The sequence below is a fragment of the Ciconia boyciana genome, chromosome 10, assembly GCF_034638445.1.
Source record: "Ciconia boyciana chromosome 10, ASM3463844v1, whole genome shotgun sequence".
Classification (NCBI taxonomy): domain Eukaryota; kingdom Metazoa; phylum Chordata; class Aves; order Ciconiiformes; family Ciconiidae; genus Ciconia; species Ciconia boyciana.
This window is the reverse complement of record NC_132943.1, coordinates 21,482,232-21,495,455: the sequence shown is the minus strand read 5'-3', so window position 1 is coordinate 21,495,455 and position 13,224 is coordinate 21,482,232. Positions and strand designations below refer to the sequence as shown.

At 34.6% G+C, this 13,224-nt stretch overlaps 1 protein-coding gene across 1 annotated transcript in view; it reads right to left on the bottom strand.

Annotated features, from left to right (window-relative positions):
* The window catches only part of LOC140657522 (sodium channel protein type 2 subunit alpha-like), a 64,032-nt gene extending 51,049 nt beyond the window's left edge, over nucleotides 1-12,983 (bottom strand). The window contains exons 1-7 of the mRNA XM_072874671.1: nucleotides 12,905-12,983; nucleotides 11,091-11,409; nucleotides 7,813-7,931; nucleotides 5,180-5,269; nucleotides 3,293-3,421; nucleotides 2,712-2,803; nucleotides 1,342-1,614 (exon numbers count right to left, since the gene is read on the bottom strand). Of these exons, the coding sequence (XP_072730772.1) occupies nucleotides 1,342-1,614; nucleotides 2,712-2,803; nucleotides 3,293-3,421; nucleotides 5,180-5,269; nucleotides 7,813-7,931; nucleotides 11,091-11,357 (970 nt within the window). The 5' untranslated portion in view covers nucleotides 11,358-11,409; nucleotides 12,905-12,983. The remainder of the gene's footprint in view (nucleotides 1-1,341; nucleotides 1,615-2,711; nucleotides 2,804-3,292; nucleotides 3,422-5,179; nucleotides 5,270-7,812; nucleotides 7,932-11,090; nucleotides 11,410-12,904) is intronic.
* Between the last annotated feature and the right edge of the window lie 241 nt (nucleotides 12,984-13,224).

The window sequence follows — 13,224 nt, the reverse complement described above, 5'->3', positions numbered from 1 at the left end:
GACTAATTGGGAAGAGCGCAAAAAAGAAAAAAAAAGTGAAAATAGGTATAGAAAATGCAAAACTTAAATAGGCTTGCTTAGTTTAGAAAAGATCAGAAATAAAGAAGATAACAGTTTTAAAATATCATAAAGATTAACATAAAGTAGTCTACGATTATCTTATTTCTAAGTCCACAGAAAAAGTAGTAATATATTCAATCTGAAATTAGGAAAATTTAGGACAGATATTTAGAAAAAAATTTCTATTTGTGTGATGTAGTACCAGAAGTGGCTAAAGGGGAATGGAATGTAATCTGTTTTTCAGATGTTTTTAAGAATAGGTCATCATCCAAAATCTTCTCCAAGATGACATTTCTATGATACTACAAGCATGCTGAGACGGTAAGTATATTAAAAGATTATAAGGCAATGAGACTTGGATCCAAAAGCATTTAGCTGTTAAACTGAGGTTTCCTAACTTTCAGTGATACAGGCATCAGTTACAACATTTATACAGACTTTATAAAAAACTAAGATTATGCCTAACTGCAAAGTTAAAACCTTAAATACACTAAAATAAATAGGAGAGACTGAACAGATAAACAGGCGAGACTGAAGCTACTTACCATTGTGAAAGACAGAATAGCAATATACTATAGATATGTTCAGAGTAGTTCTATCTGAATTTTAAAACAATTTTTAACACAGTAGTGACACTAACTACTTAAAATGGTGCAAATACTGTATTATGAGGTACAAAGGAGACCAAAATGCTAATTTCTTGATTTTCCACAGATAAGAAACAAATTAAAAGATACATAATATGGAATCTAGTTCTTATTTTGCTAGAATACCAGTACTCTTATAAAGGCATGTCTGTGCTGTGCAAGGGAGCGTGGTGCAGAGACACTCATCAAGTTCCAGAAGAAGCAACGCAGCTACATTTACATGCTATGGCAGGATTCATGAGCTAATGGACATTCAAATGTGGATTTATGATATTAGGCATTATCAGGCACTAGTGTAGCTATATGATTTTAGATCCCATATTAGGACTGTCACACAATTTCAGGAGGCTTGAAGATAGCATGGAAATTTCTGCTTTGTGCTGCAATCTGGATTTACTCTAAAAGTCATACTCAGTAAAAGGTAAAAAGGTATTTTGGTACCAAGCACAATATTATGACTATGTTAAACTACATTATGACTGTTCTTTTATTTACTACACAAAAGAATGCTTTTATGTCTCTTGGCCAGATTACACCATTTTAATTGCAATGGAAAGATACTGCTGCTTTTGTATCTGTTTAAAAAAAAAAAATCCAGAAAATCAATACAATAGATGATATAATTAAATCTTACTTCTGTCTTCGATGTACTCATCCCAGTTAAATGTTGTCATTGTTGTATTAATAAATGTACCATTTTCACCTATAGAGCTATTAAAGTAGGAAATAACAGTTGTTTCAAAAGTAGAATTGTCTGGAGGCCACTGCAGGCATTTATTCCTCAAGTTGCCCATGAACAGCTGCAGCCCTATTAGTGCAAATACACTCAGACAAAACACAGTCAGGATCATAACATCTGAGAGCTTCTTCACAGACTGAATTAGGGCTCCCACGATAGTCTTCAAGCCTGCAAAGAGAAAAGATTTTTATTATGATGCTAAACAGATACCAAACACACACAAAAAATCATGTGATTTTTTCCTGACAAGATAAAAGATTTCATGCAAAATGACAACTAAATGGGTCTAATATTTGTGATACAATAATTTTCATGAAAAGGCTTATTACTTGTGAAGATGAATGAAAAGCTGTAAGTTTATGCTTATTTTATAGTGTACAGAAATAAAAAGTAGATAATACCAAACACATTGTTTATGCCAAAACAAGTGATTTTATTATTCATGCTATATCTCAACCCTACATAGAAACGCATCGTTTGCTTTTGCTGATGCTTCTTGCCCAAACCTTTCTTATATAAACCTTTAAAAAAGTATTCTGCATTAGTAAACCCATTATAAAAACATTATAAGTGCATATTTGAATGATATCCTCATAATAATCTTCTTACAATGTAAGAGGGGGGATGGTTTGGAGAAGAAAGTCATCTTTAAAACAATACCCCATGCATGGCCCATGCTATCCTTTAGAGTTTAATTTTTTATACATAACTTAAAACTGAATTAAGTTGCTATATCAAGTGCCTGCAATAAATGATAAAATTTGCATCAGTATGAAAGCTTAAAATTAACTTATATTTAAAACATGTAAAGGAAAGCTTGATGTCATAAGATGCAAATCACATAGGCTGTTTACTGCAAATATCTCATGCAAGAATTTGTTAAACTCAAAGGCTGATTTTTTTTGAAAATACAACTTATATAAGAAAAGCAAGAATCAATTTAAATAAAATTACATGTCTTGATTTCTGCTTTTTTATTTTGTTAACAATGTGTACCAAACAAGGCGTATGCTTTAAAAACGTGAGTACAGCCTTTGTGGAACAAAAGTCAGCCTCAGTGTTTAACCTAGCTCTCACCTGGAATGACTGATATTGTTTTCAAAGCTCGGAGAACTCTGAATGTTCTCAACGCTGAGACATTGCCCAGGTCCACAAACTCTGTCACATATCTGTAATAGGGGAGTTCACACACAAACACAATGACAGCACACAAATAACAGTTGGAGATACGAGGGGCCTAACACCTTACACCAACTACTTCTTACCTGGAATTACAGAAATAGTTTTCAAAGCTCTCAATACTCTGAAAGTTCGAAGAGCTGAAACATTGCCTAGGTTTACAAATTCTGTTACATACCTGTAGGATTAAATCACAGTTACTCAGAATTGAGGCAGATTTTATCCTGTTTGCTTGGGTCTTTGATCAAGACCTTTTCACCATTCACTGTATTTTGCCTGTGTTATAAATATGCTTCTGACCATCAAATTAAATTAAGTTTTGTCAAAATAAACCACATTGACTTGATGTTTGAAACCTAATTTGGTCAGCTTATAGCAGGAAGTCAAAAGGATTCCTCTAATTCTGGTATGCAGAAAGGAGACAGGATATGAACAGTTCAGGCTGATGGCATTCACAATCCTAACGGGCTGGCACACCATGCTGGCCTCTGCAGCATATGCTTAGTTAGAAATACTAAAATGTGTAAAAGAGGTCGAAGAAACATATTGAAACCGCAGGAAGTCCAGGCTCCAAATGTTCTGGCTGACAAACTATGAGGCAATTTTTAGTCACTAATTTCATGCTATCAGAAAGATTTAAAAAAAAAAAAAATAGTAGAAGACTTACGCAAATGTAATGACAGTGAAATCTAGCCAATTCCATGGGTCTCGAAGAAATGTAAAATCTTCTAAACAGAAGCCCCTTGCAAGAATTTTAATAAGTGATTCAAAGGTGTAAATTCCAGTGAATGTGTATCTGAGGAAAATACGCAAGACAGAGTTTATAGAAACACATACATGTTGTCATTGCACATTATGCTCTCTAGTTGCTTTATTCTCATCTTTTTTTCTTTAAGTGGCACAAGAATTTAATGGAAGTTACAAACCACTTTAAACATCTGTAGAATTTATACCATAAGGAAGAAGGAGAAATCAAATTATGATTAAAAGACTAAATGACAACCCATAGCTTAAGTTCAAATTCTATAATCTATACCAACAAGACAGTTGCAAAATTCCTGGTTACTTCATTGGTGCATGTTTATGTCCAGTCTGAATCCATGTTATAACCAAACACACAGATGGATTATGTCAGGATTTCAGAAGTTGCTTCCAGACTAAAAATTTGTTTCTTCGATGTTATTTTTATGCTGAAATGTTGCTTAGTACCATAAGCTGGCAATGTGCCAACCCTCATCAGCCCTCACTGACTTTTTAACAGAGTAGGTGTATCCAGTACTTCACCTTCAGCAAGACAGGCATAGTACTGGAATGAAACGAGTGTTTTCAGATGCAAAATTCTGTGCAAGAACAACCAAAAATAGTTACAAATGCCAATAAAATTCAGCTACTCATTTTGACTAAAAAAATGTGGTTGAAATGTAAAAAGTAAAAATATTTAATTCTGGCATTCTGAGTCATTCCAGTTTTCTATCTCCAAATCATGTCATCTTGAAATTTAGTTTCATTTATATCTTTAATAGAAAATAATTAAAATTAAACTGCTTAAAAGGCTTGAAAGGTTTTTAGACTTGAGCCAACCTGAAACCAATTTTCCAATGTGAATTTTTTCAGTTCAATTACTAAACCAAAAATTTCTTTCCTGCACAACTTTGCTTAACAGATGAGAAGGACTTCTGTTGTATATCTAAATGGCACAATATAATGACATGAAGAAATATTAAAGCTAGCTATCTTTATTCATAAATATTTACTATATGCTAGACATCCTGAATACATATATGTTCATATTGAACTCAAAATGAGAATGCCTCCACTGACTTTAATAGCCCTATGATTTCACTTTTGATTACTGAAGATTAAACAGGTACATATCATCCAAAGCAGTTAGGAATGAAGAAGAATCAGAATCATAAAATGCTATTGCAAAAATTAAGCACCATGAAGAGCAGTGTTTCACAACGTGGTCTACAGCCTTGGAACTATCACAAAATATGCACCAATTATATATCAGCACCAAGTAGCTGACATCATATTGGACCTTTTCTCTTCCTACGGGAAGAACAGCCAACCACTTAAACACTTTTTTAATAGCTTATTTTTCATACAAGCTTTCCATTGTTAGATTGTCTTTGGTAAAGGAAAGCTGCACTACAGTGAACATAGCCATCCATTAGACGATCCCTTTTTCTGTAACAGTTACTGCAATAGAGATGGAAGAGTGTATTTCCCCACGTTCTTGCACAGACGAAACACAGAATGCAGTAGAAAATATTTATAATCCACTTTTTTGCATGGTGATAAGACTAGCTTCTCTTCTGACATTCCCCATCTAGTACTGCAAACAGAGGATGGACACTGAACAACTTGTAATGAGGGAAGTGTTGTAAAATATATGTATTATTACACAGAAGAAACTAGCATCAGAACAGCTGTTGAAAGGATATGCCAACAAGGTAGCTGCTGCCAGTGGATGCCATCCTAATATAAAATAATTTACAGCAGTTTATTTCAGATTACTGACTATTATTCAAAGAAAATCCATTTAACTTACTCTACATTCTTTGTCCAGTCTGGAGGGTTACTCATGGTCATAAACACACAGTTGGTCAAAATAGTGCACATGATAAGCATGCTGAATAATGTAGGTTAAGAGTTAAGGAATGTAAGCCAGAAAATCTCATAAAGAGAGTATCAAATAACATGCTGCTTTGGCAGATTTCCACTATCAGGAGCTATTTATCCCTCCACTGCTCTGTTACGACTCAGGGAAAAGCCCTGAATATGTTAAAGCTTCCGTAGTCACTGGTTTATAGCTAAAAGAGAACAATCACATACTAAAAATCAAAATCTGAAATATTTAAAAAAAACCCCAACCCTTAATTTTAAGAAGACCTTAGATGATTTTTTCTTTTGAATAAAAATGTGAAAGTTGTAGTAGTAGCTTCTAATTTAGTGTAATAACACAGAAAGCATTTGTTTTGGATGATCTAGACAAATCTGATCTACTTCATGCATACAAAACAGTGAAAAATACATTTTCTTCATTTTTCTTCTTTTATGCTTCACCATAAAATTTGGCATATATCAACATTTTTGCTTATCATTGTAATATATATCTTGAAATCTAGTTATCACATAGTAGGAGAGAGCACAGGGAAATTTTAGGGAGAAAATTATTTTATTACTGTTTGGTTTATACATGGCTTTTGTAATATAGATGTTGGTGGAGGGGAAGGCACATTATATTCTGAAAAAAAGAAATCTAAAAAGGATTCCAGAACAGGTCCAAGTCATAAATAACTTCATTGATTTTAACAGAACTGCTCTGGATCTACAACCTTTCACGCTCAGGACTGACGACATTCTTCTTAGAAATGAAAATACAAAAACCAAAATGAAAACCACACAGATGATGCACAAAATGTCCACATGATGGCACCATCACCTAAAACTATAAAGAGGACAAAGCTCGATTTTGAGCAGAGCTTTAGCTTCTGTAACCAAAATGCAGGTTCACGTGGTGCTCCTAAGTAGAAATCCGAGTATAATGGGGTGGGAAGTACTGCAAGGTTCACCTCACGAAGTTTTCTTTGCATGTCTACATTAATGAAAAAAAACTTCAAGCGACATTAAACACCTCTGCCTTCTGAACTGTCAAACAACTGTGGCATTACACTCAACAATTTTTCGGGTTTTCTGCTCAGTAAATATAATTCAAATCCTTTACTCAGAATCTAGCTTCTCACTATATAATTCATATATGAACAGAGCAGAAGAGAAAGGTATTTTAAAAACCATAAGAAATAATGTGTTACAGAGTGTTTCACAAGCCTGTATTTTACATAGGCTTTCAAAATCTTTTCGATGAAATGTCCTCTCAAAGTTGCAAATCCTCTTTCATCAGTGGAGAAATAATTAGAATATACCTTCCCACAATTTTAAACATTTTTTAACAGTCTGCCTTTGGTGACTCTAGCTCTTCACCACCATCTCAGTCCCATGATCTTCCATTATTCCATGTAACTGAATAATGCTCTATAACATGCTAAGGAGTGTCATATAACTGACAAATAATTATTTGAAGTGGCACTTGTAGCAAGCAAATACAAAACAGGCTATGTAGTGTCAAGACTGATTCTCAAGTCATTTGTAGGCCAGCCATTGATAACAACATCCAACACACACCAACCATTGAAATTATCAGACTTCCATTATACCAAGATTTTAAAAAATTATTTCAAGACTTATTCTACATAATCTTAGGATCCCCATATGTAATGCTACACAAAACTGCTTTCAGTGTGCTTATGTTAGACTCTTGCAAAATGTAAGTGTGCAAACATTTGTATTTGTTCCTTAAGTAAGCAGACTTGCTGAAGTCAATGCCCTCATTGCTCGAATCAGCATTTGGGATCAGACCAGTGGGATGCCTAGCTAGTCAGCTATCAAAACACTGAAAAAGACAAAACAATAGGTAAGTCATTATGATCATTTAGCTTTGCAAATCTCTATCTGCAATGTGGAAATCTCACGACCTACTTGAAGACTGAAATTAAAACATCTACAGGATTATGAATGCATAGTGCAGTAATGATCAAGAAATAAAATAGACACATAAGATACATATAGGACTGAGAATGTATAATAAAACAAGAAACGTAAGCTGTTTTATCAACCTATCCTTGTGCAATTGTGATCTGAATCAGAAAATGAAAAGGAATAATGAAACCATATTTTCACTAAATATTCATGCAAGCACAAACCTGGGATCAAAGTTTTGATTTTTAACAGAAAGTGTCAGTGAAGAACTGAAAGTATTTTGAGCAATGTATCTGCAGTTTATGAAAAATGTGGAGGAGGGGAAAAGATGAAAAAAGATGTGATGATTATAGGAAAAATAAGAGGGAAGGGAAAAAATAGGTGGGGGGAGAAAAAAGACATAGGAAGAAATTGCAAAGGACAATGACTGGTTGTCTGGCTTCTGATATTACTATATTAAGATCCAGCAATGAACACAAATGTAAAAAGGGAATAAGAAAAAGAACAGAAGACAGAAATAGTAGAGAGAAGAGGGACAAAGCACGATAGATCATATTGATCCTGGGACGTGTGCCAGAGAATGACTTAAATACTAAGTAACATCTCATTCACTACAGTTTTAGACTAACCACTTGAAAAGGATATGAATGTACCAAAATCTTAATAGCTATTTTTCTAAGAGGATTGAAAGGAGTTAACATGTACAGGGCAGAGGTGGCACTGAATCGGAATATTGCCTTCCCTTTATTCAATACTATAAAGGTCTGGAAAAAAGAAACACAGAATGAAAAATAGCATTTAAAAGATACCAAGTTACAAACAAGTTACAAGTTCAAACCCAGAATCATTTTCATTTCATCATTAATCATATTTGGTCAAACTCTTCTTCCATTTACACCTCCCCCAGAATCACAATCCCCTTGTCCGGTTCACACATAGTAGACTCCAGCCAAATTACCATAAATATAATTGCATGAAAACATTTGAATAAGTTTATTTAGAAATCGTAAGTAATCCTGATATTGCTAGCTAGAAAACAAAGACAGGTATATAAGGTACAAATGTACGTAATATTTGAATAATTAGTATACTTTTTGTACCTTATAATATATACACTGAGGTACATAACTTTAAAAAAAATGAGAGCCATTAAAACATCAACATTCCCTGAATCAAATAACCAGCATTAATTATCACATCAAAGTACTATGACAATAGTACTAGAAAGTGATTTAAATTTCAGGAGTGATCTTCATGAAAATAAGGAAATTGAGAGAGTTCAATAACCAGTTTTTCAACATATCACTAAGGTACTGGATCATTTTTGGTGTACTCTAAGAAAAGAATAGCATATTGCTTCTCTTTTCAAGTATTTCTTGTGAAGTTTCATTCCTGCAATTCTGTCTATTTTTCTTATGTCATGCTTTACTTTTACCTAATACAGAATTAAATAATCCATGTATTTTCACTGTCTCTCCACAGTTTCAGCAATAACTCATGCATACTAGCAACATTAAATAAAGCATTTATAAATGTAATAGTTTTCTTAAAACCTGGGAAATAAAGAAGAATAAAGTCTTTATTTAACATGCAGTAAGTTTTAAAATTATTTATATTGCCATGCATTTGGGGAAATTCCTATCTATTTCCATCATCTCTTCTTTCTACGCATGGGTGAAAGGTCATCCTCATTGAAGGTAAATGGATCTAGCTAGCATTGTGGCAGGCCTAAAAAGCCCAAAGGGAACATAAGCCATGCAAACCTGGAGCACTGCCAGTAGCCATGATCTGCCTCAGCTGGAATCAGAGGGCAGCGTTTGTATATGCTCTACTTTCTGAGCAGGTGTGCCAAATACAGCACCTGAAATCCTGAAAACACAGTGCCTCCCCCTGCCTGAAATCATAAATTTCAGCTCTTCCAAACTGAACGTAGTTGCATTCCCAGATACCCGTTGACTCTCAAGCCATACTTTGGTCCTTTATTGTAGAGGAGAAAGGATTGGTCTGTAATGTACTATCTTTACTACCATTGCTTTTCAACTCTATTACTATTCTTCCTGGAGTTCAAGAAAACCTGCCCTCAAATTAAGAGCTTTTCAAATGTTTTCTGTTCCCTTTACTCTGACAAAACCTCTGACAAAGCACCATTTGTGTGATACTGACTCATCAAGATGTATTAAAAAATTAAAATGGAGCCTGACCTGAACAAGGATGTTCAAAGATATGCAAAGAACACCAAGAAAAATAATAAACAATAGGAGAAATTATGATTGCAACGCATGTACAGTTTGGAGTCTTACATCTCCCACTAGAAACCACTATGCTTTTGGAAAAGATCAAGACAAATGCTATGCATGTCTCAATCAGGAACAAGCAATTCAGCAGGATTTGACTTCACGTCCACAGTTAATTGCAGAATTACTTTTATAGTTTCCAAAGCATGATAATACATGTGCTAACTTTAGGATTTCCAGCACTGAATTTAGATATTTACTACTGCAGAACTGGGAAAGAAGGAAGGAAAGGGATCAGCACTTTGACCCAAATTCCATTTGCTTTACTTCGAGACTTCAACAGGGTAAATCACTTGAGTAAAGGGAGGACAACATGATATTTAATTGAAAACCTTGTTTTCAAATTTAACTCACAATTCTCCATAGCATTAATTGAGTTTTAGAAATTCTGCAATGAACATTTAAGGTACAGCTGATTTCTTTAAAGCTGTTCTCTCTGTTTAGTTTATCACAGTATGCCTACATTGTTATTGTTTCAATATATTAGTAATGAGGCATACCCCTAATTCTTGCAGGAAATATCTTCATTTTTTATTTTTTTACTTAGTTCAAGATTGACTCCTAACAATTCTTGGAGGTTTTCTTCCTTTTTCTTTGAAGTAGTTTTTTTGCTTTCATGTATTTTTTTCAAATTCACTTGTTTTTATTCACTAGCTAATTTCCACAGGAAAGAAAATAAACCAAAAGAAAAAAATTATGAAGACACAAAAAAAAAAAAAAAATTGGTAATTTCTTCTTTAATGGTAGAATAATGATGGTGCAATACATATGATGCCAAAACCTGAGGGACTGCAATTCTGGAGGAAACCCAAGACCATCTGGTCAAAAGTCTAAAGTTCAGCACTTTTGTGCTTGGCCACAACACTTGTTGTTACTTTAAGCAAAAAGAAAATATGTGTGTTTACTTTTTCAAAAATGAACATCTCTATAAAATATTTTTAAAATTATGTAACATTCTGTCGACACTCCAAGAGGAATTCCTACCTCCTCTGTATTTATTTCCCTCTTCTAAACACCTCCTCTTTGATAACAATCATAGAACAATATAAATCTGGATATGAACATTTTTTCACCCATACTATCTAAGTCAGATATATGATGCCTCTATAGAGTACAAAATGGAAGACGAAGATCTTCGGCATATCCTGAGAAACTGCCTTTACATACTTCCCTAACCTTCCCAGCAACAAGAGAATGCAACCTAGGCTTTCCACATGACAGTGAAGAAAGCTAGTGAGAAGGTGTCTAGCTACCTTTGAGATGGGTTTCATAGTGAAGATCCGCTCCTTTCACATCTATAATACAGCAATTAATAAAATAATAATTCTGAAGATAACCCTGTGCTACTTCTTCAATTCTCCTGTGTGTAAAACACTGAAAGTTACAATTTTAGTAAAATACCAGGTATATTAAAACAAACCTAAACTCATCTCTACCTACAGACCAGGTCCCGCAAGCTTTCCTTACTAACTTCTGTTCTTACAGCTGAGATTTCTGCCAATTAAATCAGCTGCCAGGGGAATGTGTTATATGTAAAGACCAGGTCCAAAATACTGGAAATACGTCTGTGAGAGGGTTCCTTGTATTTTCATCTGCTTAAAGTCTGATAGAAATATACAACACACTCACTTTTTTATTGATATAATATGGGTCCAGGTCTTCCAAGGGCTCGGACACCATTCCTGGAGGTATGTCACCGTAAATAAACGGCAGTGTCTTTCCTGCCTCCAAGTCGCTATTTGGCTTTGGGCCATCTTCATCATCATCATCTTTGCGTTCTTGTTTGGATTTTTTAGCTTTTTCTTCATTGACACGCTGTTCAATAGCTGCAAGTGATTCTCTGGTGAAATAGCGGAAGCTGTCAGGTCCTGGTGGTACCAGCACTGATTGTGCCATCTTTTCATCCTGCACCTCTTAATTACTGTTTAGCCTCTCTCATAAAAAAGTGCTAAAAATATAAAAAACACAGAAAAAATTTAGAGCAACACAAATAGCTATAAACAATGTCAAGGAATATATCTTCATAGAATTATCTGTGGGACATCTTGTTAAATTCAGTAATTATCATCCAAGAGGAGGCTGCTGTGAAATGGATTTTTAAATTTGTTTTTATTTCAAGACAAACCATTTTCCTTTGCAGCTGGCCTCTTAGAGTTGTCTTGAAGGTATCAATTCTTAAAACATTTAGTTTAAAATTCACTTAGTGCTTGTGACAATAGATTGCCAATTCTACAGACTGTATAAAAAAAAGTCACATACAATATAATAACATCTTCTTGCCTTTATCAAGGGTAATACTATCCATTCCAGTGAATAAAGTAGGAGATACTTTCCACCACATTCAGTGTGAGGAATCAACAGTTCTGAAGTGTTTCTGGTTTGGTGTTGAGAAGTGAGACTCCAGACAATTCACCTCCTTATTATCCTGAAAGCTGCACCTTGGACCAACCCTCCCTGTAGCTAGAAGGACCAGAAATAACTCCTAGAATCCACTACTGCCATGTAAGGCCAGAGGGATCAGTTGAAAGCACTCTTCAGGTACAAATATACTGCCTTTGCAGAGCTGCCAGCTCAGGAAACAAGATTCAGGCATAAGCACCTGTATTCAGATCCCCTGCCTGGCAACACACTGTGCACTGAAAGAATTGCTGAATTAAACAAAAATTATCTTTAATCATTACATACTGCACTTAGATCTTTTACGTCTGATACCATATCAACTGTATATATTTTTCACAATTTTCACTAACAAGAGCAGAACCATCTCTTCTTAATGTCTCCAGACAGTTCAGTTAAAAAGAACAAGTGGAAAATATTCCCAATGCAAATACTTTGATCTGAAATCATAAATGGGATCTCTGGCGTAGCCTTCAAGAATTTTTCTCAAGAGTCGTTCTCCTCAGTAAGCACATTAAAAATATAGCAAACACAATAAAAAGTAACAACTTCTGAGTAAGACAATATACCCAAGAAACAATTATCAAATTAAAATGATACAATGTTAGAATACAATCAGCATGATCCTATTTTACTGTCTCGCTAAATACACCAGCATATACTCTAGCACAACTGCAACAAATTCCTATTTTTGAAGCCTGCTAAATAAACTGCAACACGATGCTTTCTCCTCCTTTTCAACCATATGCACATAGCCATTTACACCTACACAGACATCCCCACACATCCCAACTCCTGCAGGTCTCCCTGTGAGCATGCTCTTCCATTGCAGGCAAATGCACCTGGTGCATTCTGTCATGGACGGTCTGTAGCAAACTGCTGCTGGAAGCTGCACTGCCTAGTAGCAGCAGAAGGGTTAATTAGGAAAATGAAAGTGGTCCTGCTGCAGAATCCTGTTAGATTTTATTGTTAATTACCGAAAAGAAAAAAAAAAAAAAGGCATAATCCTCTTTTAATACTGCAGGAAAGAATTAAAAATTCATTACCAGTGAAGAATCTTGCACTTATGTGGGTTTGGAATGGCACCAAGGAAGACTGCAGCTAAAATTCCATCATGTCTTTTCCTTTTCTTTTTTTTTTTCTTTTTCTTCTTCTTTTTTTTTTTTTAAATTCTCCTTCTACAGACCACACCTAACTTCCTGCTGAAGGATCCTGGTTATTGAAGTCAAATCTGCCATTTCCTGTGCCAGCCTACTAAGTGCTATAACTCTTATTGCCACTAGATGGTACTGACATACATCCATAAATTCTTGTCAGAAATGGTAAAGAATTTTTGCATGCTCGAACACTTGCTTAAACTGAGACT